The sequence below is a fragment of the Drosophila mauritiana genome, chromosome X (assembly GCF_004382145.1).
Source record: "Drosophila mauritiana strain mau12 chromosome X, ASM438214v1, whole genome shotgun sequence".
Classification (NCBI taxonomy): domain Eukaryota; kingdom Metazoa; phylum Arthropoda; class Insecta; order Diptera; family Drosophilidae; genus Drosophila; species Drosophila mauritiana.
This window is the reverse complement of record NC_046672.1, coordinates 13,699,740-13,727,353: the sequence shown is the minus strand read 5'-3', so window position 1 is coordinate 13,727,353 and position 27,614 is coordinate 13,699,740. Positions and strand designations below refer to the sequence as shown.

Below are 27,614 nucleotides of genomic sequence, written 5' to 3'. Positions count from 1 at the left end.
TTTTTAAATAAAAGAATATATGCAATATATGTAGGGGATAGAAGAAAGTGTGTGTTCGAGACTATAGGTACTGATTTTTTGTACATAGAACAGAAAATATCTTTAGACAAAAATTCAATATCACCGAAAAGGTTTTTTTTTTTCATTAAAACTTGACTAAATTAGTTCATAAAACTTCAATAATTGCTGTATTGTACAGCCAATTACTATTTCTAATGATCTGTATCACTCTCTAGAGGATTTAGGGAAATTAATTTTTGGGTCAATTTTCGCATTTTTTGTAAGAGGTAACATCATCAAAATTTGCAAAAAATGGGAAAAAATTAGTTTTCCTCATTTTGAATACAGTTCGAATCGGAATTTAATTACAAACTCAAGGAAGCAAAACATTCCATATTTGGATCATTATTTCAAAAGTTCTGATAAAAAAACTGATTTTTTTTTTCAGAAAATCAGGAGAATAATTTTTTAAAAATTAAATTTTTACGATTCGCTTTTTCTGCATAACTTGGCTAAAAATGGTCAGGCCGTTAAAAGAATTATAGTTTTTTACTCCTTATTACCAATACTAACTATAAATATTACTTTTTGACTGACTAGGGTAAAATTAATTTTGGTCTAAATTTTCACATTTTTTGTAAGGGGTAACATCATTAAAATTTGCAAAAAATTAGATTTCCTCTTTTTGAATACAGTTCGAATAGGAATTTAATTACGAACTCGACAAGGTATGACATTCTATATTTGGATTCTTATTTTTAATGTTCTGACCACAAAACGGATTATTTTTGATAAAAAAATCCGGAAAGCCAAAAACTCGATTTTTACTATTTGCTTTTTTATCATAACTTTGTTAAAAATGGTCACATTGGTAAAGTTATAACTTTTTTGTGCAGCTAATAACCATATCTAAATATCTGGATTAGTTTTTATTGGATTTTAGGAAAATAAATTTTTGTCCATTTTTTCGCATTTTCGGTAAGGGGTTACATCATCAAAATTTGCAAAAAATTGAAAAAAAAATTTAATTCTTACTTTTAAATACAGTTTAATTGCAAATTTAATTACGAGCTCAACGAGCTATGATATTCTATGGTGAGACACTTACTTTTAAAGTTGTGGCCAAAAAACTGAATATTTTATTAGTGAAATTTTAAAAAAGTGTTTTTGCAAAAAAAAAAATATTTCCGATTGGAATTTTCATCATATCTTGGCTAAATATTGTCATAAAGCTAAAAGAATAACTGTTTTGAGCAGTTAATTACCAATGCTAACGATCCCTATCACTTTTTGCAGGATTTAGGAAAATTTATTTTCAGGTCATTTTTTCTCATTTTTTGTAAGGGGTTACATCATCAAAATTTGCAAAAAATGGTAAAAAATTTGATTTCCTCTTTTTGAATACAGTTCGAATAGGAATTTAATTACGAACTCGGCAAGGTATGACATTCTATATTTGGATTATTATTTTTAATGTTCTGACCACAAAACAGATTATTTTTGATCAAAAAATCAGAAAATCCAAAAACTTGATTTTTACTATTCGCTTTTTTATCATAACACTGTTAAAAATGGTCACATTGGTAAAGTTATAACTGTTTTGTGCAGCTAATTACCATTTCTAAATAACTGGATTATTTTTTGGTGGATTTTGGGAAAATTAATTTTTGGTCAATTTTTGCATTTTTTGTAAGGGGTAACATCATCAAAATTTGCAAAAATTGTCAAAAAATTAAGACTTTGAATTTCGAATGCCATTCGATTGAGAATTTAATTACGAGCTCAAAGAGCTATGTCATTGCATATTTGGACGATTAGTGCCGATTTTCTGGCCAAGAAACCTATAATTTTGTGCCGAAAAATCGAAACGAACGACTTTGTGCATAAATTGGATATTTACGATGGTCAAAAATGTTGCAAAAAGTTGACTTTCACTTGGAACCTTTTTCGCCGTTCACTCGAAGAAAATGCCGCAGAGGCCTGGGAAAATCGAGAACGAGAACGCGTCAATTGTAACTGTAAAATGCGGAAGTTGGCGATCAAGGTCGCTGCTGCAGTCGTCGCGATCATTGCGTCTGTGCTTGTGCGGCGCTCCCCGCTGCCCTCTTTAGCCAACTGTGTGTGTTATTGTTGCACCTCCCTACCTCTGGTTTTTTTTTGTATTTTTTCCTTGAAAATGCCAGGCGCATAAATTAACGCAGCGGCAATGGCAGCAACAACAAGATCAAATGCAATTTACACATTTGTCAGTAAATTGTCAACTTAACGCGAGCCAAAGCAGCGACGCCGGCAGCGAATGTTGCTACTGCAACGGCAGCAGCAGCAGCAGCAGCAACAACTATTGCAATTGCTGCCTGCTTGGCTGGCAACATGTTGACAAGGTCAGCGTCTAATGGAAATTGACGGCAGTGCAACCGCAGCCATCTAGCTCTTCCTCTTCCTCCTCTCGCCAAGTGCGAGTGCATAAATCATGCGTTGCCCAGACGACAACAACAACAACTGCAGCAACAGCAGCAGCAGCACAACAACAACCACTTCGTGCTCACGTCTGTCAATTGAAATTCCTGTTAAATTAAGCGGAAAATATTTAACTGCGTTAACTGTGGCCAATGTGGCCAGTGTTTTCCTACACAAAACTCGACTTGCGGCCAGCTGAAGAAGCAATGATGAAGTGGTGTAGTAAGTAGTGGCCCGGCCTTTTGATAAAGTTATTTCTGAATCTGGCCGAGGGAAAACTGGTAAATTGTTCAATTATAAATGTGCATCTCGGACACTCGGAAAACATTTTCATTAGCCGCGAGTAAGGGGCAGCAACGATGATCGGAATGAAAATGAGAATGGGCATGAAAATTATCCGAAGACAGGGCGCTGCAAACTGGAAATGCTAGCGAGGTTGAAAAGTATCTCAACAACAATACTAATTGACACTTTAGTTAATATTGTTCAATCTGGACATTATTGCAAAAATACCTCCAACTAATAGGATAAGGATAGACAATCAAAATAGCTAGCTAAAATAGCTATCATAGTATATAATTATTTATATAATTTAACAAATGGAACTCAGTAAAACATATTGTTGTTGTTAATTGGAAATGAGCAGCACTTCCATTTTAATGAGTTTTGCTGCTTTTCGAAGCACAAGCAATATCTAAATCTTTTCTATGGGTTGAGCATTCAAATGTCCAAACTGCCGAAAAAATGGCAAAAAAATGTAAAACTGCTCGATTAACTCATTTCCAGTTCAATGCAAAGGACATTCGGGTGGGTCCTGCGACTTTCTGTTTACTGGCAAATCAACTTCATTAGGCATGGATGGCAGAAGAATGAAGAAAAGGCAAACAAACAAACAAACTGATGAGTTCATTTCCTTTTTAGACACATACGAAAAGGGGGGCGGAAGGACGAGTGGGGGGAAAAGGCTGGGGGAAACAGAAAGAATTTCAATTCAAGTAGGCGGAGAAAAGGGGACAGTGCGCACACATGACACAGAACACAGGACACAGGACACATGTCCTGATGCCTGGGCAAACTAATTAGCAAATGCACATACAGACCGGAGAAACAACTGTTGACGTTTTAGCAGAGGGCGGCGTTGGATCGGCCAAGGAGGCCTCCAAGGATCCCAAGGATGCGTCGTGTGAGTGCCAGCACCCAGAGACCTCAACTGCCAATTACTTTTGCATATACATATATGCACATACACACACACATGTGCATATTGCAATATCGAGCTGCTTTCGAATGCCAAAACGAGTCCGCAGGCGCCTTGGAAATCGGCCGCCGAAACAAGGACACCACCAAAGGATGTTGGGGCCGAACAAAAAATTGTTAAATTGATTAAAAAGCAAAGTGTCGATGAACGAGGCAATGATGACAGCAGGCACTCAGCCACTCAGGCGGCGAGGAGTCGGCACAGGATCAGTGGCCAGGACATTCAGCCAGGCCAAAGTCAATTCAATGAAAAAGAAGCCGGCAGGGGCACAAAAAAACAAAAAACGACGATAGCATCGAGCGGAAGGGAGGGAGGCGGGTGTGAGATGGGCGACAACCAAGTGATGGTCCTGCATCCTGGTCGTGCGTCCTGAAATGGAGCCAAGCCAAATATGCTCTCACGTGCGTGGAGTGCAGCTCTGCGAGGGTGGCTCATAAACTTGTGGCAGCTTAGAAAAAATTAGAATGAAAAATTATTCGTTTTAGGATATAACTCAATCTTAGTAAACAATTTAAATTGATTTTTTTTTAATATTATATTATAAGATTGGAGTATGTATTTAACTATCAAATCGAACCAATTTGTTTGTAACGAAACGCAATTACGCAAATGTTTAAAACTTTGCAGCGATTGTTTTCTAGTTTCGGTTGAGAAAGTCCTTGATCAGCTCATTTTCGGTCGATTCCTGGGCATCATCGTGTGGAAGTGATTTTTTTTACCCACCATTTGGAGTTGTAGTTTGCCTTTTTGCTCGGCTCCAGTGTTTTTGCCACAGGCTTTTGTCCTGTGCGAGTGTGTGGAAGCGAGACAGGAAGCGGGCGGAAGAGGGACGGATAGAGACGGGCGTCGGCACTTTAACTCAATTTGAGGCATTTAACGTATGCTCGGTTGATATTTGATGCGATTTGAGAATCGTTCGCAGCTGCCTCACATTCCCCTGGAACTTTTTGCCGTTTAGTGCGGCGTTTTTTTCCCGTATTTTCCTTTTTGCGAACTAGCCGACAACGAAGCAGCCGAAAGGCAAACAAAGTGTAACAAATGTCGTTGCGGACAGGTCAAAAGGGGGCGTGGCGGTGGCAAGGGGGCGTGTGGGATCTGGTTTGTCAGCGCCTAACGTTGGCAAATGACTTTCAATGACTTTTCCCTAGCTGGCAAATTTCTGTTCAAATATTTGCAGCACCCCAAAAAAAATGTATTATTTTTTTCTCAGTTTCGTTTCCTATTCTTTTGGGGGAGAAGTGTGTGTGTGTGTGTGTGTTGTCTTAAGCTGATTTGTTGGTCAGCTAAGAGTCTGATTGAGTTGCCCAGCCCCTCACCCTTTCACTCTCTTTGGCAAATTTGCATGGACATGGCTTCGATTGGGTATAACAGGGTGTTAAACAACATGCCAGACATGCCACAAATATGCTAAGCCAAAACACTTAACAACGGGCACCGACAACAACACATTTTTGACAAGACAACGGCAATGGCAACAGCAACAGCAATGCAGCAACGCAGCAACAATTGCCGCAGCAATGCTGCAACTGTAGCAACTGCATTGGCAACAACAGCAACATGACGTGACCGCCTCTATTGACAGCTGCAACAACTTGCAACATATGTTGCAGGCCGGCAAACAATATTCGCCCCGCCAATTTGCTGGCCTGGCCCGTTAACATTAAAATCAAATGTCAATAAATTTGATATTTAGTCATTTTTTTAAATTTGCGAGTAGCACGAATTTATAGTGGCTTAAGTTCATAAACAATTCAGAGCAAATGCCTTTAAATTTCATTTAAAAATCCATTAATTATTTGTGCTTAATTTATGTGGGATTCGCAAAATGTTTAAATACAATTGAAATTGAATTGTTAAATTTATGATGGTTTTATTTGAAAGGCAACAAATTATTCTGATTTCTTATTTTTAATTTAAGTTATAATTATGATTAAAAGGGAAATATATAAATATTTAATGCTCGTTTTTTTTAAATATTATTTTGTTCATTTAACTTGACATCAATGGAATTTTGATATAAAACCCCACAAAAACTGATTAAGAAAATGCCCAAAGAATGTAAATGCAAATCTTTTGGCACAGCCACGCCTTCAGCAAAAGCCAACGGAAAGCAAACACAATGGCAAACAGCCCCCCAGAAACAAATTTGTGATAAATTGTTTTGCATAATTTTGTAACAAGAGATTATTAATAAAACAGAGCAGCATACACACGTAGTAATAGCAGCTGCCGTTGCCCCACACACAAAATGCCAACTAATTGCGATTTTATGTTAACAACGCGAATCGAACAAATCGTGGAAAACCTAAAAACCGAAAGCCGAAAATTCAAAATCCAAAAAGCTGAGCCAACATTTATCTTTCATCGCTCATAATGTGGAGCAGCAAGGCGTGGGCTGATTTCATTTTTTTGTGGATTTTTTTTTTTTGTGGTGGGTGGGGCAAGTGCAATTATCAATTCAATTTTCAACCACCATCGTGTTGCACATTGCCAACTGAAAATTGTCTTGCGGTTTTCACTTGGCCAACGTGGCGTATGCGTAATGTGTCGAGCACCGCCTGGCCATTGCGCATACGCCGCGTGGTCACGTACGCGGCTCAAATGCGCTAATCCATCGAGACAGGCCAAACTACAATATAATTTGATAATTAACCACATAAAATATGTAATAACTACGAATGTGAATGCGGACAACGATCAGGTGGTGAATGGTTACAGCAAAACACGAATGCCAAAATGTCAAATATAATGGCAAAAGACTGCAATTGGAGTGCCTGAGTTGTAAAAGTGAGAACTTGAATTTCCTTAAAAAAAAATGCCTTAATTTAAAACTGTATCTTAAACTTAATCTTATGGCTAACTCATAGAGATATTGAGTTTCGCTTTAAAACCATAAAATGTGGGATCAGCAGCCCCATCGCAGCCGATGAAGCAATTGGCTTAGAACACGACTTGCATTACGTATGCCATAATTATCAATTAGCAATCAATTGATTACATTACAAACACACATAAAAAGTGCTCGGGGGCGGAAAAGCGCCGATACTAAGACAATGGACACCAGCAACAATAGCAAAAAAAAAAAAGAAAAAAAAAAATTGCATAGAAGCAACAGCAGCAGGCCGTAACTCGTATTTTTCGCTGCCGACGGCAATATTTATTATTTCTCCCTCTCTTTTTTTCGGCCTGGGAAAAATCCAGCAACAGCAGCAGCGGCAACAGCAAAACTGTTAATTTAAATTGGAAAATTATACAAAAATATTCAAAACGCTTGTTGTTGCATCGAGATTTTACATTCGAATCTGCCTGTTAATCTGAGCCGCTCTCAAACGTCACGTTTTCACGCGGCCAACTATGCAACAACACGGCAGCAGCATCAACAAGTTGCTGCTGTTGTTGCAGCTGCTGCTGCTGCTGCTGCAGTTGCTGTTGCTGCTTCAGTCGCTGCCGCAGTCAACGTCAGTGCAATCAACAAAAGCAATTCACGCATTCAATTAAATGCCTTCAAATGTGACTTGCCGACATTTCTTTACGTTGCTCGCATTGCTGTTGTTGCCGCTGCTGCGGCCGAGGCATACATTAAAATCGTATAAAATTGTCATGTTAATAACCAATAATTGTTAATTTACAACTCACACACGGACATGGATAAATACACGCTGCGGATGCCAGCCAAAATGAAAAGAAAAATCGAATCAAATCGAAGTCGAAATACACTGGCAATCGAGGGTTTTAGTTTAAGTGGCAAATGAAATTAAAAACTCAATAAACATTCTACAATGTATGATCTTTTTTACAAATCACTTGATGTACTGTAACTACATGCGTATTGATTGTTAGGGTATTCGAAAAGTGTGACCAGGCGCGTATGTGCATGTGCAGTGTACACTCGCATGTGTGTGTTTGGTTTCGTTTTTTGAGTTATTTGCTTTTTGCCTCGTTTTGGCGTTTTCAGCATGTCCATTAACATTTTTGCCACATTTTCGGCTCCATTTATTCACTTTTTGTTATGCCTAAGTATGCGATTGTTGGCCAAAAGTATTTGAAAAATGTTGACAGGACAGCCTGTGAAAAGATAGGTTTTTTTTTTAAACATATCAAACTATCTGTGTAAATTTAAGTGGGACTTGACATTTCGTGCCCGAAGAAACAATTCGTATTTAAATTGTGCTATATAATATCTTAGTGGGTTCCCTGTCATCTTTTCCTCATTTTAATTACACATATCGGCTCAAAAGTTGACGCAATTTCCCTACACTTGTTAGCCTAACATGCAACAGATCTTTAAATACCAAGTGTAAAATCCCAAATAAGAAGACTTTACTCGTTGAGTTTTTGTAAGAAACTGCTTTTATTTGGAAATATCTTCGGTTTAAATAGGTGACATGAGAATCGCATCTTAAAGTAAATGGCCTACGCAGAGGCCTAAGTAAATAGTCCCCGCCTTATCGAGGTTCCACGCTCGGGCACATCTGCCTATCTTGAGCGGCGAGGACCTTATCTGTGGTCTCCCACTAAGGGACTATTTTAGGAGGCGGGGAACGATCTCAAGTGACTGACTCATGTGGTGTGCACATGTTTTTGAGCAATGCACCCATGTCGCCTTAGATAACAAAATCCTAAATATAATTTATCGCTCTCGATTCATTTACATAAGATATGAACGGAGCCCAAAATTGTAAGTCTTTAAATATATTCGTGTTCATGTGTGAACACCAAGCAAGCAAAATAGCAATAGCAAAAAGCAGCGACAGCGAGCAAACTCAAATAAAACGTGCAAAAAAAGAGTAAAATAAAATTTTTTATAATTAAAATTAACAACTTTTCTTGTCACGACTGGAACAACGACGACGACGACGCTCGAAGCCAACTTGTTGCCTGTTGCTGCTGCCTGCTATAATTATGCGCATTTTCAACAGATTTATATCTGGCTATCGCCTCTCTCTGTCTCCCTCCCTCTTCCCACTCCCCCCCTCCTACCCCCTCACTCAAGTCGAGCTGGAAACGCATACGGCAAAAAAAAAAGAAAAAGATAGCGTATCTCATTAGAATTGCCAGCTGTGTATGGGCTTTATAGATAGATATAGAAACCCAACTCTGTGTATAGTATATAATTAGTAATTGTTGCACAAGCCGCCTGCCAAAGCCATCCGCCGGCACCCCCCTCCTTCCCCACCACCCTTTGGGCCATCGTTCTAGCATTTAGACAGAAAGAGATGGAAAGAACGAGACAGAGAGAGATGACAGAAACGCAGGCCAGGCTAAATTAAAACCCAGTTTGAAGGTCAACAGCGACACGAGCTGCGTGGCCCGGCAACAGCATCAGCAATACAGCAGCAGCAGCAGCAACACCAACAACTATAACTACAACAAATAGCAACAATATCAGGCAGTAAAACTATGCACAAATGTCTCGGCTCAAAATCTGACGTCAGCAACAGGAACTGAATCTGAATCTGAAACTGAAACTGAAAAAAATCGCGTTGCGCATGCGTTGGCGCTGATATTCGCATTCGCATTCTCAATCCCTCGGATCATATATATTTTTTTTTTAGTTTTTTCTGCTTATTGAAGTGTGTTTTTTGCAATTTTTTCGGGTGTTGGTGTTGCATAAAATAAGATTAATCACCGCCAAACAAAAAGTGCGGCCAAATGTGTCCCATTAATCAGCGAGTTTGTAGGAAACCCAAGCTAAACCCAAATTAAGTTGATGAGGGAACAAATTCAAAAGGAGAGTTTAAAACGAATGGCTTAACGGGGGATTTTAGGTGTAGAAATCGTGGGCGATAATATGCAAACTAATGTTATAATTATTATCTTTAAATTATTCGCCAGTTTTAAAAATCTTTTCTAAAGAATATCTCTGCAAACTAAAATTGCCTTAATAAATTATTGAAAAAATGAATGGCACACGCCCGCTATCTCCGTCTTTCTCCAATTAATTCCCTCTCTCTCCGGTTATTTGTTGCATGCCACAAGGAACTCGTTACCAACTGATCGAATCGTATTTAATGTTACTGCTGCTCTTGTTGTTGCAACGCCAGTTGCGTTGCAGTTGTTGCTGTTGCCGTGCCCATAACGGTGTCAATTAAATTATGTTGCAGGCAACATTTTACAATTTGCAACAAATTGTTAACAGCAAAAACAGCACACATCAATATTACTTTTGTGTGTGTGTGTGTGTGTGCTGCGGCTCGGATTCTTTGATTTGATTGCGAAGCAAGGGGACTTTCAGTTTGCAGTTGGGGCAACAATGCGTTGCGCGTTGCCATACATAATTTCTGCATGCCGCTTTTGTTGCTTAGCGTGGGATAATCCTGCGGCCAGCGAATGGCCTTCAAAATCAGTCTTCATCACCTCTAAGCAGACCAAAGCACAGTCCAAAAAAAACCTGCGTGTTTCCACAGGTATTTGTTCTCATATTCGGCAGGTCAAGTGCTGTCCTTCTTTGTTTATAAAGCATACTCTCTAAAGGGGTATATCGGTTGGCAGGTACAAATGAAACATATACTTATATGCTACAGATAAAGAGATAAAGGAAGTAGCAAGCGTTGTTTTGGAACATTTCAAAGGGTATCTCAAACGTCGCCATCCCTTTTTCCCACCATCCTTTCTTCGCTTCATTGGGTCCGTGCTTTGTCCTTCCCTTCTTGTGGTCGTCTTGTTAGCTTCCGGTCCCGAAAAACCAGCCAACTCAGGTGACCACAAAGGCTGACCAGCAGCGATATACATGCATATATTTTCGTCTCACGCAATTGTTAGGCAAATGACAAAGGACTCCCACCTGAGTGCTGGCCAGGATCTGGGCTCTGACCGGGGGTCAGAGGATCCGAAGGGCCTGCGGAACCGGCCAGACGGACCTTCCGGGGCAAGGGCGTCAGCTTTTGTGCGTGCGCCTTCGCTCCACACTTGCTGCCCCCCTCCATGCCCCTTGGAAGGGAATGTGGAGTGATATACAAATTCTCAATGCTGACCATTGGGCGGATATTATTTAGACGCTATTGTGTGGCGCCGTCCGTCGTTTGCCAGCAGGCTACCTGTCTCTACCTGCAATTAGCTCGGCCACAGCTGCTCAACCTGATCAGATATCCAATCTGATCGATGTGTGTCCACAAATGTGGTCGAGAGAATAAGGCTGCAAATGTGAGAGCTTCAATTTGGCAGAGTAATCAAAGAAAACCCTCGAATGAGTGATTATCTCTGATAAATACGTAGAATATAGCGTAAAAGAAAAGTGCCAGTGTTAAGTAGCTCCTCTTATCAATGCTTAACATACGCAAATCTGGTGTTGAATTGCGCGATAAATAACACGATTTCAATTGATTGACTAACATTTACTGCTACCATTTTGACCTTATCTGTATTTAATGCGCCAGTGTTTGAGTAGCCATAAATTAATTACGAACTGTGTTAACAATGCAATCCAAACTGTAAGAAGAGAAAAAACCCGCATAAATCTTTGAGAATGCGCATAAATTTGCATTGGCGACCTTGGAATCGAGTTGCTACGTAATGTCCCCCTCAAACGCCCCACTCAACCAGCCGATTTCATTACTTAACTCATACACATGCACACACGCACGCACACACAGATACAATCACACGAACTTGTTTATCATCAGATAACGGCACCGGTTGATAAAAGCTCACACACTGACACCCAAAACTTTGTGCGTAAGACGCTTTTAAAGCAAGTGAGTTTTACAGCGGGAAACGAAGTCTTTAATATCCTGCAGTTAGTTAGACATAAATGTTAACTAAAATACATATTAGCAAAAGTTGTCTTACAGATTTCTGATGACCACTGTAAATATACAGCTTACTCCTTAAAAATCCTTATAACAAATAGTTGCAAATGTGTACTAAATTAAAAAGAATTGTAAATAAGTATTGTTTTGAGTAGAGTCAAATTTGTTTTTAATCGATCATGCCCGTCGTACTTCTTTGGAACGCAGTATAAACATTTCCCACCCAAGTTCAAGTTCAATGTCATTCGGATTTATGTTCGAACGCTTGTGTGTGTGTACATACATATGTACATACGTATCTATGTATGTGGTATGATAAACGCCAAAACCCGTTCAATCAAAGCCCCAACACTCACACACACACGCATGACAGCACGCACCGACGCACACTTACGCAGTTTTTTCTCAAGTGTGTGCGTTTTTGTGCGTTCGTTCATCGTTCGCTTCGTTTTATTTCGTCTCTCGTTTCGCGTGACTTTGTCGTTGCTGTAGTTGTTGTTGCTCTCGCGTAAGGCAACAAGTGGGTTGAGTTGCCAACGGCCTCTGCCCAGCCCCCCACGCCCTCGCCTGGCCAACTGGTTTAGTGACGTCATCGTCGTGTGCGTAGCCTTACGCACGTTTTACGCACATTTTCTGCGTTTCTGGGGGCGCGTCTCGTTGAACTTGAAAAGCAGAGAGCAAAGCAAAAGCAGAAATAAGAGCACAGAGGAAACAGCTGATTTATGTGCGTAGTTGGGGTTATGGGTGGTTAAAGTGGGTGTGTATTGTAACCTTGTAACAGTTGAATACTTTTCAGATGGGGTTCATTATCGAACGGAATGCGCAAATGTTTTAAGCTTAAAATTCTAGCTTGCGTGTTCGAAAGATTTTATTTACGTATTCCACTTTGCTGCGTTTTTGGTTTCAAATTCGGTTTGGGGTCTGCCCGTTCCAAAAATTGTTTGGACTTTAAATCCAAGGTCAACGTCAACGCATTAGCGACGTCTCGCTCCATCCCTTTCGCTTCCTCTCCCTCTCTCTATCTGCGTCTATGCAATCACTCATTCGTACAGAAATCCGAAAATGAAGATGAATAAAAGCAGGGCAAGATGAAGCAGTCCCAAAGACGAGGCAAAACATATATTAAATTTATTTAATATCAAGAGAGATTTATGGCACATAGAGAGAGAGGGGTATAGAAATAGCCGGAAATTAACGCACCCAACTGCAGCCGCAATTAGAAAGAGACGGCGACAGCGGCTCACTTTGATGAGATAATTTTTTGAAATTATTTATTTTCATATTGTGTGTAGGTGCCTGCCCATTCGCATTATTTATTTATTTATACCCGAGTGTTCCCTTGCGTTTTTGCAATTCGCAATCTGCGAATGCTTATCGCCCACTCTGTCTCGCTCTGGCGCCCGCGGTCGCAGCTCTTGCCTCTCTTTCCCTCCTCCCTCGTGCATTGAAAATGGCAATAGCAACAACCACAACTAAGCTTTGAAAGCTGCGTTGCGTGTGCCCCTCTCTCTCTATCTCACTCCCTCCGCCTGCTCTTCTTGTCGACGATTCTACTTAATGCTTTGCGTATGTATGTGTGTGGGGATCCATGTACATAGCTACACTTGGGGGCATTTCGATAGAAATAGGCAAATAAATACACTAAATACTAAAAACGTATTGAATGGTGCAATCTCAAAAATTAAAAAATATTGGTACCATTGAATGTGACTGCGTGCATTGGCATGACTAACCGTTTTCTGACTGTTATATCGCCTTGGCATCACTGGTAGAGTTGCATTTTTGCTTATTTATATCCAGGAAATGTAAAGTTTTTTGTGCAGTAATAAAAACAATATTTAAAGAAAACTTTCAAATCTTCACCCCTGCTGTTTCTATGTTCGCTTCCATGGTGTGTGCATGTGGTGTGCGCTGCGAATGCGAATATCAAGGTCAACGTGTGATGTGTTTCTGCCGCCGTCTGCGCTCCTCTCCGTCTCCCCCGCCCTCCTCACCACTCCATCAGCTCAGGCGCTCCCCCCTCACCCGTCAAAATGAGCTCTAAGAAAATAATTAAATGGCAGGCATGCGAAAGAAAGACAGCCGCACAGTGACGGTATAAAAAAAACGCAATTTTTGAAGCGCAGTTGTTAAATTAGAAATGCCATATTTTGAAATAAAATTGTATTCTTTTGTTGTTTTTTCTCCCATTTTGCCCCTTCCATTGCTACTTGTCTACCGGGTCTTGGCCATTAATCAGTTGCTGAAATGCTTTGAGCAGCTTCAGAAATGGCAAGCAGATGATGCGGCATAATTGTTATTAATATTATGATAAATATACAATGCACAGTGTGCGGGAAAAAGTGAGGGGCAAAGATTGTTGTGGGAAACAATACTCTATTTTGGATTCGAAACTCTTATTGGTAAATACAAATATTAAATACCAAATGCTTTTGTCTGGTGCCTATTTATTTATCAATTAAATGTACCTTAATAGATGTAATCAAACGATAATCCATCGATAATCACAGTTTAGCGATCCTCAGCCTGTCATCGAAAAAATCAATAAAATTAAAATGCCCACACACACAATTATCGGCAGGGGAAAGCAATCGATAACGATAATCCATCTGGCTAAATTATATAAATTTGCACACATTATGCGAAATTGACGTACAAAAAAGCTAATCACAATGTTCGAAAGTCGGATCGAGGATCCGATGGGATCATCATCCATCATCAGGCACTAGTAGTAGTAGTAGTCCATGGATTGCATTCCTAGCGAATCATCTCCTGCGCAAATTGTATTAAGACATAAATGCAAGTGAAAATCGATGAGGAAGAAGCTGCAGAAGAATCGAAATCTATGTATATATGTATGTGTGTTTAGAGTGAGAGAGGAGGTAGAACGGCAATAAAAAGAGCCGCAAGCGCCAGCCACACAAACACACAGAAAATTGCTGGCTAAAAAAAAAAAAGAGGAACAAAAAAATGAGAACCGGCAAGGCGGCGATATGCAAACATAATAATTTGCATATTTCGCCGCAGTGTTCAGCAATTGTTGCTGTTGTTGTATTTCTCTGATGGTGGTCAAGCAACAAAAACAAAAACAAAAACATCTATAAAAGGGAGTGGTGCCCCCATAATAGAAATGTTAACCTTTCCGCAGAACAGCGAAGCCAGCAGATTCAGCCGTCACACCCAAGTTTGGCAACCAGCGAAGAGCCAGCTCAGCGAAAAAGGTTAGCCAAACTCTGGGATCTGCCGAAATATATGGTGGTCTAATGAAAACTGCACTAACTTCAGAACCTAGCGTTAGAAATGAAAAGCGGGCGGAGATCCAAATCGGCGCAGGTGCGTGCTGCAGAAGAAGAGACATAAAACCCAGTTCGTAGTGGCGCTATCTGAGAGAATCGAACGCGGAAAACAGGATCATTCAGCTGGAAAACCGGACGAGGGAGAAGAAGATCTTCGATCGCGATAAGAGCGCCGAGATAACGCCCTGCTTTTTAGGCCAGGAAAGTTAATTCACTGGCGCCCACTCTTTTCTTTTAACCACTTGATTTATACGCACGTGTAATTGGAATAGGAATTTCTGAGCCAAAATGGTAGATATTTCTGCGTTCATTTAGTTTAATTTTTTCCATGCTAACGCTGCTGCTTAGATTTCGGTTGGCGAGGTGGACGCCCACTTGGGACATGCGATCGTTTAGACTGCCGCCCACCTCTTGCCACCTCTTTCTGGCGATCTCTGCCCCTCTCTTTCGTACTGGCAATTTATGTTGTTGACTATTTTGCCGCAAATTACATGCAACTCCAAGGATTTGCCCCTTTTCTGTATATATATATATAAATATATAGAAGAGAGCTGAATATGTTTACTAACTGGGCCGTGGCGTTAGAAATCAAAGCCTTTGGCGTTCATTAGCTTTGGGGGCGTTATTCGCCTGCTGCTGCTTCTTTCCTTTTCCTCACCGGCAGCGACGTTCAATTAAAAGTGTTGCCAATTTGCGACGCCTTATGCCCCACCCGGCCCCTTTCGCGGCCGAGCCCATCGTGTAATCAGGAAATTCGATTTTCTTAATGCCACTGAAAGAGTTTCGAAGAGTGCGCAGACTGGACCCAAGGAATCCCCTCCCAACCGCCCAACCCCCACGACAACATATCCCCACGCCCGTGACTTCTAATATGCGCGTGAATTTATTAACGCTCATTTTACGCTGTTGTTGCGATTCGGGGGCGTGTGCAGGCCGATTGCATTTTTTTAAATAAATTCTGGCGCAAACGGCGCGTGACAGGAGGCTCTAAGGAGCGGTTGGAGCGGGGTGGTGGGGCTGGACTGGGTGGCAGGAGGAAAAAGGAGCAAGTGCTAGAGATGGCAACGATTTTTCAAGAGATGGTTTGCTACTTTTAAGCACGTTTATATCCACTTTCAGCCAAAAATTTGGAGCAACATTTGCAGATGCACAGTTGAATAAAGCAAATAAATGATTGGATTCGATATATTTGCCGTGAGTTGGCTCACGCGCACATCGCCAGGAGCGAGGTTAGCGCAGTCTTAGGCCAAAACCTCATTAGGCTATAGCGAAATCTATATGCGAAATGGAGGCCGACGCCTTTTCAATTTGCCAGCAATGAAAATTTACAACATGGCTGTATGGTCGCTCCTCGACTCCCCCCTTCGAAGAAATAAGAGAGAAAAAAACCGCCAACGATTGGGCCGATCTGCTGGGGATATATGTAGATGTGTATATATATATCGGTCGTTCATTGCATACCCCAAGGCGTGCATGCGCACATAAAAATCGACAGCAATGTTGAAACACGGATCGGAACTGGTTGCCAGTTGCAAGTTGCTGCTGCTGCTGCTGCAGTTGGTGTTGCCGCTGTTGCAGTTGCTGTGGCATTGTCATTCGTGGCATGTTCACGCCTTGACGCCCGCAGCCAACTGGCGAAAAAAAGAGAAAAAGAAAAAAAGAGAACTGCACTCCAAATTGAACTCCAACTGAATCGCCCATCGCAGCGCTCCTTTTTTCCGCCCGCCCCACAGCGATTTGCCCCGCTGCTCCAGCGTTTTCCGGATCGCTCGTTTGTGGCATCTTCAAAAGCGGCATTTGTGGCTGCGTTTGCGAGGCAGATCGTAAATCTAATAAATGCTTGCCGCACCATCGCGCTGCTCAAGGGGGAAAAGCGTGGAAAATGCGCCTTTTTCCTTGGGCGCAGCGCATAGATGATGGACTGATAAAACGGAAAAATTAAAAAGGAGCATTTTTTTTGAGATTTTCTTTGTTTTTTTAAATACTTAACACTTGCGTGGATGTGCTCTGGTATTTGAAAGATTTCGCAGTAAAGATGTGGCACTATTAGTTAGTCTGGAGTTGATTCTATATTCTTGACTAACCAGGCGGATTTTCTATGCTTTTTCAGGTGGTCCTCTCGGCTTGTTCCTCGTACTTCCAGAGCCTGTTCCTGGAGCACCCCGAAGGACATCTAATTGTGATATTGAAGGACGTCCGTTTTGCCGAGCTGCAAACCTTAGTTGAATTCATGTACAAGGGCGAGGTGAACGTGCAATATTGTCAGTTGTCCGCGCTGCTCAAGACAGCCGAATCCCTCAAGGTGGGTGGTCCCTTCCAGAGCAGCCATCTCTTATGTAATACCAATGTAATACCATTCAATTGATGTACACATGTTGCAGGTCAAGGGCCTGGCCGAGATGACGAACCAGAACACGACGCTGCGCGAACCCGAACGGGAACCGGACCGCTTGCGTCCGCAGGGCGGCGGCGGTAGCGGCGGTTCCGCCCACAAGGCGGCCGACAGTCCGGCGGCCGCGCTCGATGCCACAGCGGCCACACAGGCGGCGACTGCCACGGCAACGGCAACTGCCGCGGCGGCAACATCGACCTCAACCTCAGCAACATCTGCGGCGGCAACGGCAGCAGCGACAGCAGCAACATCTGCGTCCACAACGGCAACGGCGGCGGCGGGGAGTAGTAATACAACAACAACAACGGCGGCAACCACAACAGCAACCTGTGCCACAGCAGCAACATCCACGGCAGCAACATCCTCATCATCGTCGGTGACATCAGCAGCAGCAGCAGCCGCAGCAGCATCTGGTGTTGCGCACTCGGAAGAGGCGACCTCGTCATCATCGTCAACTGGCGGGCAGAAGCGGGAGGCTAGCGATCGCAGCAGTCCCACGCCCGCCAAACGATCGTCGCGAATGCATCCGGCGGACAAGGTGGATGTGACAGAGGATCGGGAACAGGAGCAACACCAGGCGGACGAGCTGCTGGGCGAGGAGCTGCTCGGTCGCAACTTAAAAGACGAGGAGGAGGACGATGTGGATGAGCTGGACGAGAACGAGGAGACGATGCTGAGGGGTCGCGAGGAGGACGAGGACGACGAGGATGAGGAGGAGGACACGCCCATCCCGTTGGATCTCTATCAAAGACCAAATGTCGAGCCCAAAAGCGCCGCAGCAGCAACAGCAGCGCAGCAGGGCGGCAGCAACAGCCTCAGCGGTAGCAGCAACGCTTGCCACACCAACAGCAGCAGCAACAGCAATAATAACAATAACAACAACAACTCCAGCAGCAACAACAACAACACTAGTAGTGGGAAAACCTCAGCGGCCAGCAATGGCGGCACAGCGACATCCGGCGGCACAGCGGACTCCGTGGTTGCGGTGGATGACGATGATGACGACGACGATGGTGGCCATCATCATCAGCGACAGGTGATGGACGATCGATTGGAGCAGGATGTGGACGAGGAGGATCTGGACGACGATGTCGTGGTGGTGGGCCCCGCCACCGCGATGGCCAGGGGCATTGCCCAGCGGCTGGCCCATCACAACCTGCACCGTCTCCATCACACGCACCACCATGCTCAGCACCAGCATCCGCAGCAGCACCACCAGCATCCGCAGCACCACCATCCGCCGCACCACCAGCAGCACCATACGCACTCGGATGACGAGGATGCCATGCCCGTGATTGCCAAGAGTGAGATCCTCGACGATGACTACGACGATGAGATGGATCTGGACGATGACGATGAGGCGGACAACAGCAGCAACGATCTGGGTCTCAACATGAAAATGGGCAGCGGTGCGGGCGGCGGCGGTGGCGTGGACCTGTCCACCGGCTCCACATTGATACCCTCGCCATTGATCACCCTGCCATCCTCATCGGCGGCGGCGGCGGCAGCTGCAGCGGCGGCGATGGAATCACAGCGCTCCACGCCGGCCATGTCAGCGGCCCAGGCAGCTGGAGCGGGCGCCTCGGACCTCAGTATTGGTGGCTCCGGCGGTCGACCGGCGTCCAGGAGCTCACGCGACGGCGGCGGCAACGATGGCGGCAGGGGAGGAGCATCCTCTTCCAGCCTACTGAGCCCGGGAACCGTGGCCAATCTCCTGCCCGTGCAATCGGTGCCATTGGTGAGTTGTGATTGCCAGTTAGGCTAATATTAGCTGCAGTTTGTAGGGTATTCCAAGGTAACACTGACGTATGCCATTCCATTGCAGAGTCTCAAGAAGGAGATCGATTGCAGCGAGGACGACAACAGCAGTCACAGCAGACACATGCAACAGCGTTCGGCATCAGCTGGCGGCGGCCTGGGCGGCGACCTTGACTACCGCGCCTCCCACGAGTCGGTAAGTCTGCGATTTGGCAATACCTTTGATCCTGGCCCTAACCCTGGCCCTGACCCCGCCCCTGAATTCCCCCCTCTGAAAACACGATTCGAAACGAACCCCTGCCAAAATTCGAAAAGAAACTCCAGTCCCAGGAGATGCCTTTCAGTGAATGCTTTTGCTGCTTCGATAGGTTAAAAAAAAGATAAAATATCTAACGAATTCCGAGATGCGTCTTGCAAAAAAGATCTATCTGATCCCAATCTGGCTCGATCCGACTCCATTTCTACATATGTATATGTATATCTATATCTTAAGTATTGCTCTCTCTCTCTCTGTCTGTTCTTATATATATATATACTTCAATATGCCATATTTATATATTTAATTACCAAAAACAAAATACAAAATCCAAAAAACAAATGCAAAAAGAAAACAAAATCAAAACTCAACATATATTTTTGCTCTTCGTCGTGTTCTTTGTCTATGAATTTTTTATACATATATATATATACCCATACATATATATCTACTTAATATATATATATAACTTATCCATCTATATCTACTATGCCCTATATACATATCAAGTTTTTCCCAACCTAAGAAAGTAAAGTTTTTCTTTTTTCTATTCAGTTGAAGATAATCCTTAAAAGTAATTTGAGAAAAAAAACCAAGTATCAAATGTTAGTTGTTCAGTTTCCTAGCTCTATATAGTAATCATGTTTTGTTCAATGTGTAGCGCTCTATCTCTCTATCTGTCTCTCTCTCTACCTCTAGCTAGCTATCTCTCTCTCTCTCTATCAATGTCTATCGATAAGTGTCTATGTAATTTTGTTAGTTAATCCAATCTATGTGTATGTAATCTATGTTGTTGTTGTCGTATATCTATGTGTAAATATCTCTCTGTAAATTTCCCACACACACTTACACACCTAAAACACCATATGCCATAAGTTTTCGCACAGTTGATAGAATTTTGTGTTTGGTTTTATTTCGATGGTAGTTGAGTTTTTATTGCTTCGTTTTGTGGGCCACTTCCACTTTTCACTTGCCACACATTGTTGGCAATTTCCGTTTGCAATTTTGTACCCCACCCGCTGCCCAAACCCCCTGTCAACTTCAACACCCCTGGAATTTTTTGTTTGTATTATTTATTTACTGGCCATGTTCTGTTCGAGGTCCTTCTTCCTTCCGCCCCCTCTATTCCATTCCCTGGCCTTCTATTTTAATTTAATTTTTTATTTGCCACCAATGCTGTTGCTGTTGTTGCAGTTGCATGTTTACGACACTATAATTTTCAATATGGCTGTCAAGAGAGGCGCCATTGTCCAGGAGTTTGCGATGAAAATATTACAAAAAAATGATTCGACGAGGCGATTCTCTATAATTAAGTCAGAGGGAAAAGTAATTCGAGCAAGCGAAAAACAAATAACCAATTTGATGCAGAAATACTTGGAAAACAAGCATTAAATATAGAAGAATTCTCACGATTTAACATAGATTCAACATAGCATCACAAACCCACTAGTGATGTGGAATTATTCAGTCGCCTCTAGCAAATGAACTTGCAAATATAGTATACGCAGTGTGTACAATGGCCGCCTTTAATCCAGCTCGGCAGCCTTTCCATGTCCGTACATTTATTATTTGAGACTGCTATATAAATAAAATAAAAACCAAATCAAATATTCAAATCAAACAATAAGAAAAATTGTCGCATGTTGCAACAGGACAAACAAAGGGGAGTCCATACCCAAAAAAAAAAAAAAAAAAAAAAGAAAAAGAAAAACTAAGGAATTGCTTGCACTGTGTGGGGTTGGCTCGATATTCAATTTATTCTTTTTTTTTACCCAAGTGCGAACAAGGCATTTCGCGTCGCTTCCTTTTGGGCGGCGGATGTCTGCACTAATTTTGGCTCGCATTCAGAGTGAATGTAATGCATACTTTTGGGTGCACGGCAAGCACAACTGTACTCGCCTGGCAAAACATTTAGCTTCCGGCAAATATATTTTCACATTACATTTTCCCCCGCCTCCCGCGCCATCTACTCATTCTTTTTAAGCGAAATTTTTCGTCAACAAGGATAAACGCGAAAAATGTTGGGCTGAAACACAGAAAAAAAAAACGAAAAATAGGAGAATGAAAGCAAAAGGAACACGAGTAGCCACTGTCGTTTTTCTTATGTTTTCTAGCCTCTTCTGCCCGCTTTTCCTACTTCAGTGCAGTGGAAAAAGGCAGCAAGAAATAAAAAAAAGATTTTATATATGCATAACGCACTTTGTTGCAACGCTTGACGAGTTTAAGGGCGAATTTCGGGGTGGCAAAAGCTGGATGACAGGCCCCAGATGGGCCAAGCCAGCGGAAATGTTGTCAAAAATGCAAGAGCACCTAAAAAAAGCTTGAAAATTAAAATGTAATGTTGACTAGCCGCAAGGTTACAGTCTACCAATGCATTCAAGATGAAAGTTTTGCGATTAAAGAAATTAAAAGTCAGGCAATATGCTTATCAAGCATATATTTCATTTAAATTCCACAATATTTTCTTATACCTGTTAAATAACTTTAATGTAGAGCTTAGTCATATCTATTTTCCAATTTTCCAATAATGGAATTGTTGGTCAATGAGGACAAAGGCTTGCATTTTTCGATAACGTAACTGGATAAACTTTTACGAAAGTCTGGAGCATTACGTGGTATTTATCCTATATGTATATGCATCTCCATCAAACCCCCCCCCCCCCCCTTTCTTTGCCCCTCCTTCGGTCCCTTTCTCTTGCAGAGACGCACATGCATAAATTCAAATAAAAATTTATCTAAAAAAAGAAAGCTTGGGAAAATGAAAGCCCAAAAGAAGGCAACAAAAAAAGTGGCAGCCGCCTCGAGTTGCGGACGTTGACGCCGAATGCGCTAGTGTGTGTGTGTGTGTGTGTGTACGGGTGTGTGTGTGTGAGCGAGTATTTGTGTGAGGGTCGGTTGTGTGTTGCACCGGAGAAATTTTAATGCAACTTAGGAAAATCAAACCAAAGCAAAGCGAACTATTTGATTTCAGAAATATCAGCGATAAGGTTCAATCATTCCTACAATCATTCAATCCTGATTCCTTTTATACTATTCTTATATGGGTTCAAAAGATGTTTAAAATATACATAAACATAATTTATTTCTTATATTTCAACAAATTCAAACATTTTTTAAAAATGTGAACTAGTTTGTATTTAATTATTTATGTCAACTATTAGAGCAGTTCCATCAAAAGTGTTAAATTTAAATATCTAATGATTTTCAAGCAAGTGAATAATATGACTATTTAAAAGAGTCTTCTAACTAAATAACGATATTTACCACAAAATTTAAAATGGTTTGATTTTCGTTGTGTGTGTGTGTGTGTGTGTAGATAGGCGACTTTGTGCGCTGCAATTCGTTGACTCTGATGTTGTGCAGGCCTCTTGTAGGCCTCTCCAAGCCATTGCCGCATAATAAATACTTTTGCTTTTACACTTTCTTTTTTTTCTGGCCTGCGCTGCACTCCTTTCTCCGTTCTCTTTGGCCCTTTCTTCGCGGTGGCGCGAAAGGGGGAGAAATGATTATAAGGCGGGTAGCTGCAGTGAAACAAAGGCAAAAGCAAAAGCAAAACCAAAACAAAAACAAAAATCAACGCACAGAACCAACAACTTTTGCTTTCTTTTACTTTTTGCTTTCTTTTCTACACGGACACACACTGCCACACACATGAGTATTTAATTTTGAAACAAATGCGTTCCTCTTATTTTCTTTTTTTTTGCCCCTCGTTTTTCGAGCTGCTGCTGCTGCTCTTATGCAATTTTTTCATAGCATACCTTTAGGCTGGCCCTCTCAACTGTCGCCGCTGCTGTGCTTGCATTTTATGAGTCCGCCCCCTCCGTTTTGCGACCCCCCCCCCTGTGTGGAGCTCCAGCCCCAACCCCCTCCCGCTCCACCATCACCTGCCCTTGTCAGCGTTTGCGTTGTTTGTTTGCCGTCCACATTGCGTATGCGTAATATGAACGCTGCTACAGAGACAAACAAGGCGGAAATATTAGGAATGCAAAGACACAAGTGTCAATAGTTGCTCGAAATATATTAAAAAGCGAGTTATTGGCAGAATTTAAACAAAGAATTAAATTATATGTCACTTAAATTTAATATATTAATTGAGTTTACCAAAATAAGCGAAGTTACTGGCTTACTGGCTATTTTTGACAAATATATAAACATTTTTATGGGCTGATTTTAATCAAAACGAATGCGCAGCTTAAACATTTAATGTACTTAATTCGTGACCATTAACTTTTTGCTCAAAATAGAAGCGTTCGAGTTTGGGTGCCTAATATTTGTGCCGCCACTGTTCGCATCCACATGGATTTGTTTATGTTTGTATATAAATGCCGGGGATATCCATATATTTTTTTTAATATTTTTATTCGGAGGCTTTCGCACAACTTTTGACTGAATGCATTTAGGTATTGTCGCTGGGGTTTGGGCCTTGAGGGGGAGCGCCTCCCCTTTCACCCGGCACCCCATCCACCCCATCCACCCCATCACTCTAAGCCTCCATCAATGCCTGGCAACTGTCAATCATGCAATGCACAAAATAAAAAAAATAAAAAAAAAACAACCGCAAAAAAAAGATTTTTGTGAGGCAGCGGAAATCCAAACAAATATACGAAAAGAGCGAAAAAAATGAATAAGAGTCAACAACAAAAAATGCTGCCAAAACGCAACAAATGCCAAAGCGAAAATATATTGCATTGTGTGTGGGGCAGCAGGAGCCCCAACCGCCACTCCCCCCCCCCTCAGTTCGCTCCCCTTTTTGTGCCCACCCCCTCACGCACATTGCACATTTGGCGCTGCAACGGCGACGTCGACTTCTCTGCCGCGGCATTGTAATCAGCGCTCGATGCCCCGCGCTGCGTTGATTGCAAAGTTTTTCAAGTGCTTTTTGGTGGGCGGCCCCTCCTCCGCCCTTTACCCCATCTGCCTGGCCACGCCCCCCCGGCTCGGTGCGCCCCTTGCCGATTTACCCGGTTTTTATTTCGGCTTAAATAAGGGGGAATTGAAGCTACAAAACTGCTAATAGCCTCGCCGACTTTAAGCCTTTTCAATAAAAAATGCAAATAGCCTTGAAGGTAAGCAAATCGTATTTTTAGAAACAAAATTCGATTTCAGGAACTACATATGTATCTTTAAGATAAAGAGGGAGTATCTAAGATAGTAATCATTGGGTTTCGATAGTTTTTCATCGGCTGAGTTTCAGAGAGGTAGTTAAAAAAAGTGGAGTATTTGTCCAATACTGCAACTTATGACCTATCGGGGTCACCATTTCCCCCGCCCAGTTGCTCTTGAACTTTCATCTGCATCTGCAACAATGCGAAACTCTTTGAGGTCTGACTTCTGTCTCGTTTGGAGTGGGTTCGTCATCGGGTTGCCTGCTTGGACTGTTTGCTTTGTTCGCACATACATATCTATTTGATACATATTTGTTGTAATACAAAAAATCAGCGAAACGCGCAGAGATTGCCACTTCCGCGAAAAAACACGAAAAAAAGTGGAAAAAGACACCAAATGCAAGAACACAAATAAAAATATATATTTGTATTTATATGCAGACGGCAAAACACCATATTTATATATATATATGTATGTATATATCAATGCAAACGCTCCAAAGGGCTCACAAAAATGCGAAATAAAAAAGGAATTATAACAATACATAATAATTTGTGCAAAAATATTACGAAAAACGGAGAGTTGCGGAATATTTGAAATAGTCGCTTCCGCTTTTCGCCCGCCCAGCAGACCAAAGTTCTATGAGTTTCCGCAATATTTGCCAGATGCGTTATATGCGTCATCTATTGCGTCTATTTTTTGATTGCAATGAAAAGGGACCTTCAAAAAAAAATAATAAAAATAAAAAACACAAAAAAGGAAAATAATTAAGCGCACCAAATGCAAACAAACCAGCTGAAATTTATATATATATGTATGTATGTACGTGTATATATGGTTGGTTGTACGGCTCTCGTGGCTGCATAAAAAGGCAAGGCAAACCCAAGAGAGTTTTCATTAAAAATTTGCTTTTATTAAAATGTGACGGGCTGGGGCAAAAAGTGGGGAGGTCGAGGTTGAGGACGATGGGTGGGAGGTTGAGGCCGATGGCTTAAAGCTCCGCAATACGGCATCAAAATGAACAAGAAAAGGCCGACGACCGTCGAAAATTTTTCGTAGAAAAAGAAGCAAGCCAAAGGGGCAGCCGAAACCAGACGCACATCGATCGATATTTGATTATTATTGCGGCGACGACACGACTATGACGATGACGATGAAAATGATGACGATGATGATGATGACGACGAAGTCGGTCCTCAAGACGACCAAAGCGGTGCAGACGTTGATGACTTCGATGCACATTGGAAAATGGAATTCCTCGTAACTCCATAAGTTTCATACTGTGACCTTCAGTCAATCAGTGTTTCGTGGGCAAACATACTTAGCAATCTACTGAATTTCACATTGGTTAGCTTGGCAAAGTTCAATCACATTTTCTTCAAGTGTACAACGCAGGACATTAACTGCAATGTGGCAACAGCAGAGGCATCAGATGTGGAGTGCGTCTGGGGCATTTGGGAAAATCTGAGAAAATCGGTGAAAATCGGTGAAAATCGGGGTAGCTCGAAAGGAAGTGGAGGTGTGGAGGACCAGATAATCACTCCATTAGGCTAGGCCTAGGCTCGTTGAACTCGTCTCCCGTATCGAAGCGGTTCATCGACTTAGGGCGCTACTTCTTGGCCATTTCCCCATTGCGCTGCCATCCTAATCCCCTTTACCATTTCGCGTTTCGAATTTTTTGCGCCCTTCTATTTGGCATTTGTGCTTGTGGTGACCCAGATTTGGTGGACCCTGCACTGGGGTTATTCAATAATCCGCTGCTGCCAAGAGCGGGAGAGGCCGAAACTGCAATTTGGCTAATGGAAAGTTTGTTTATTTGGTGGCCTGTTTGCTGCCTGCTGCCTGTCTTTTGCCGGCAGAAATCACGCAACATCAGTGGATGTAAGTTAGTGGTGCATCGGTCGAGTAATCTCCGTTAAAGCAACAAAAACCAAAAAAAAAAGAAAACCCATCCTGCAAGCAGCTGAGCTCAATTAAATTTATGGGGAAACTTTTGAGAATCGCCGAAGGCTGCAGGCAATTGGTATTCATGCATAGCAATGGGCACTTTATGTTAACAACGCAATTTAGTTTTGTAATAGTGATAAATGAAACATATACATAGGTAACTGCAACAACAGCCCTACTAACCTTTCAGTTTACATAGCTTTAAGATCGCTATTTCACCCACACTAATGCACACTCATCTATTGTTTTTTAGAATCCTTAAGTTTTTATTTTTTTTTTTGTATATACTGCATGTGTTATAAAGCCCATAAAATGGAAATCATTCACCCTACAAACATTTTGGCCAAGCTAAGCTAAAAAGAAAACAGAAACATAAATAACAGAAGATTCTATTTTAATTTTGCGCTTTGTGAGAAAATTGAACTAAAATCCCCCTATAACCGAAAAATTTGACAAACTAAAAACTGTAAATGAGAACGAAATTCGCTGCACAAAATTTGGACCGTACCCACTTATATATATATATATTCGATTCCCCGACTTCCAGCCTTATAAATCGATTTATTTCCTTTCTTTGCATTACAATTACAATTAGCTGAAACGATGCAGTCCTTTGTTGTAAGCCCTTTTTATTTGATTTCACTTGAAACCAAACTTGTAAATGTAATATTTTGCTATAACTTGTTATCTCTGTCTCAAACTTACTCTCTGTCTCGCTCTCGCTCTGTGTGTCACTTTATCTGTCTCTCTCGATCTATTTGTCTCTCTGTCTCTATCTATATCGATATTATCAATGTGTCAAACTGTGTGTTGTGCTTTTAATATAATTAATCAATACGAATACGGTACAGCAATATAAAAGAAACCACAAATTCTCCATCAAATAAAACAAGAGAGGGGTCCAGATCTGAACGTTGTGCAATTGATAACCGAGATATATATACCTAAATATATATATATATAATGCATTAATTTATCAACCAAAACAAAGAATCGTACTAAAGCGCTTTTGGTGTTTTTTAAACTACATAACCGCAAAAAAAGTATAAACAAAACCACAAGAAAAGAAATCACTGTCAAGAAATGCAACAAAAAAAAAAAAAAAAAGGAAGAAAAAATATAGAAATAAAGAAATCTGAATGAAATTATAGAAAACTAAATCGAACTAACTCACACATACACACCAACACGCCACGCTCACACACACCCACAAATCACACTCGACCAACATACTATATAATACTATTTTTTCAACGATATATATGTATTATCTAAATGTGGAACGCTTTTACCATAAATCGTTCGTTCGTTGTTCGTTTATGTAAATGGTAAATGTGTGTGTTCTATTTTTCCATAAGCTAAATGTCTTTCATTTCTCTCTATAAACGTATATTTT

The 27,614-nt window shown here is 41.7% G+C and overlaps 1 protein-coding gene across 4 annotated transcripts in view; it reads left to right on the top strand.

The window, feature by feature from the left end:
• LOC117148056 overlaps positions 1–27,614 on the top strand; it is a 112,831-nt gene that overhangs the window by 62,688 nt on the left and 22,529 nt on the right. For all 4 annotated transcript variants that reach the window (XM_033315242.1, XM_033315243.1, XM_033315245.1 and 1 more), the window contains exons 3-5: positions 16,870–17,061; positions 17,141–18,889; positions 18,977–19,105. In XM_033315242.1, coding sequence (XP_033171133.1) covers positions 16,870–17,061; positions 17,141–18,889; positions 18,977–19,105 — 2,070 coding nt within the window. The remainder of the gene's footprint in view (positions 1–16,869; positions 17,062–17,140; positions 18,890–18,976; positions 19,106–27,614) is intronic.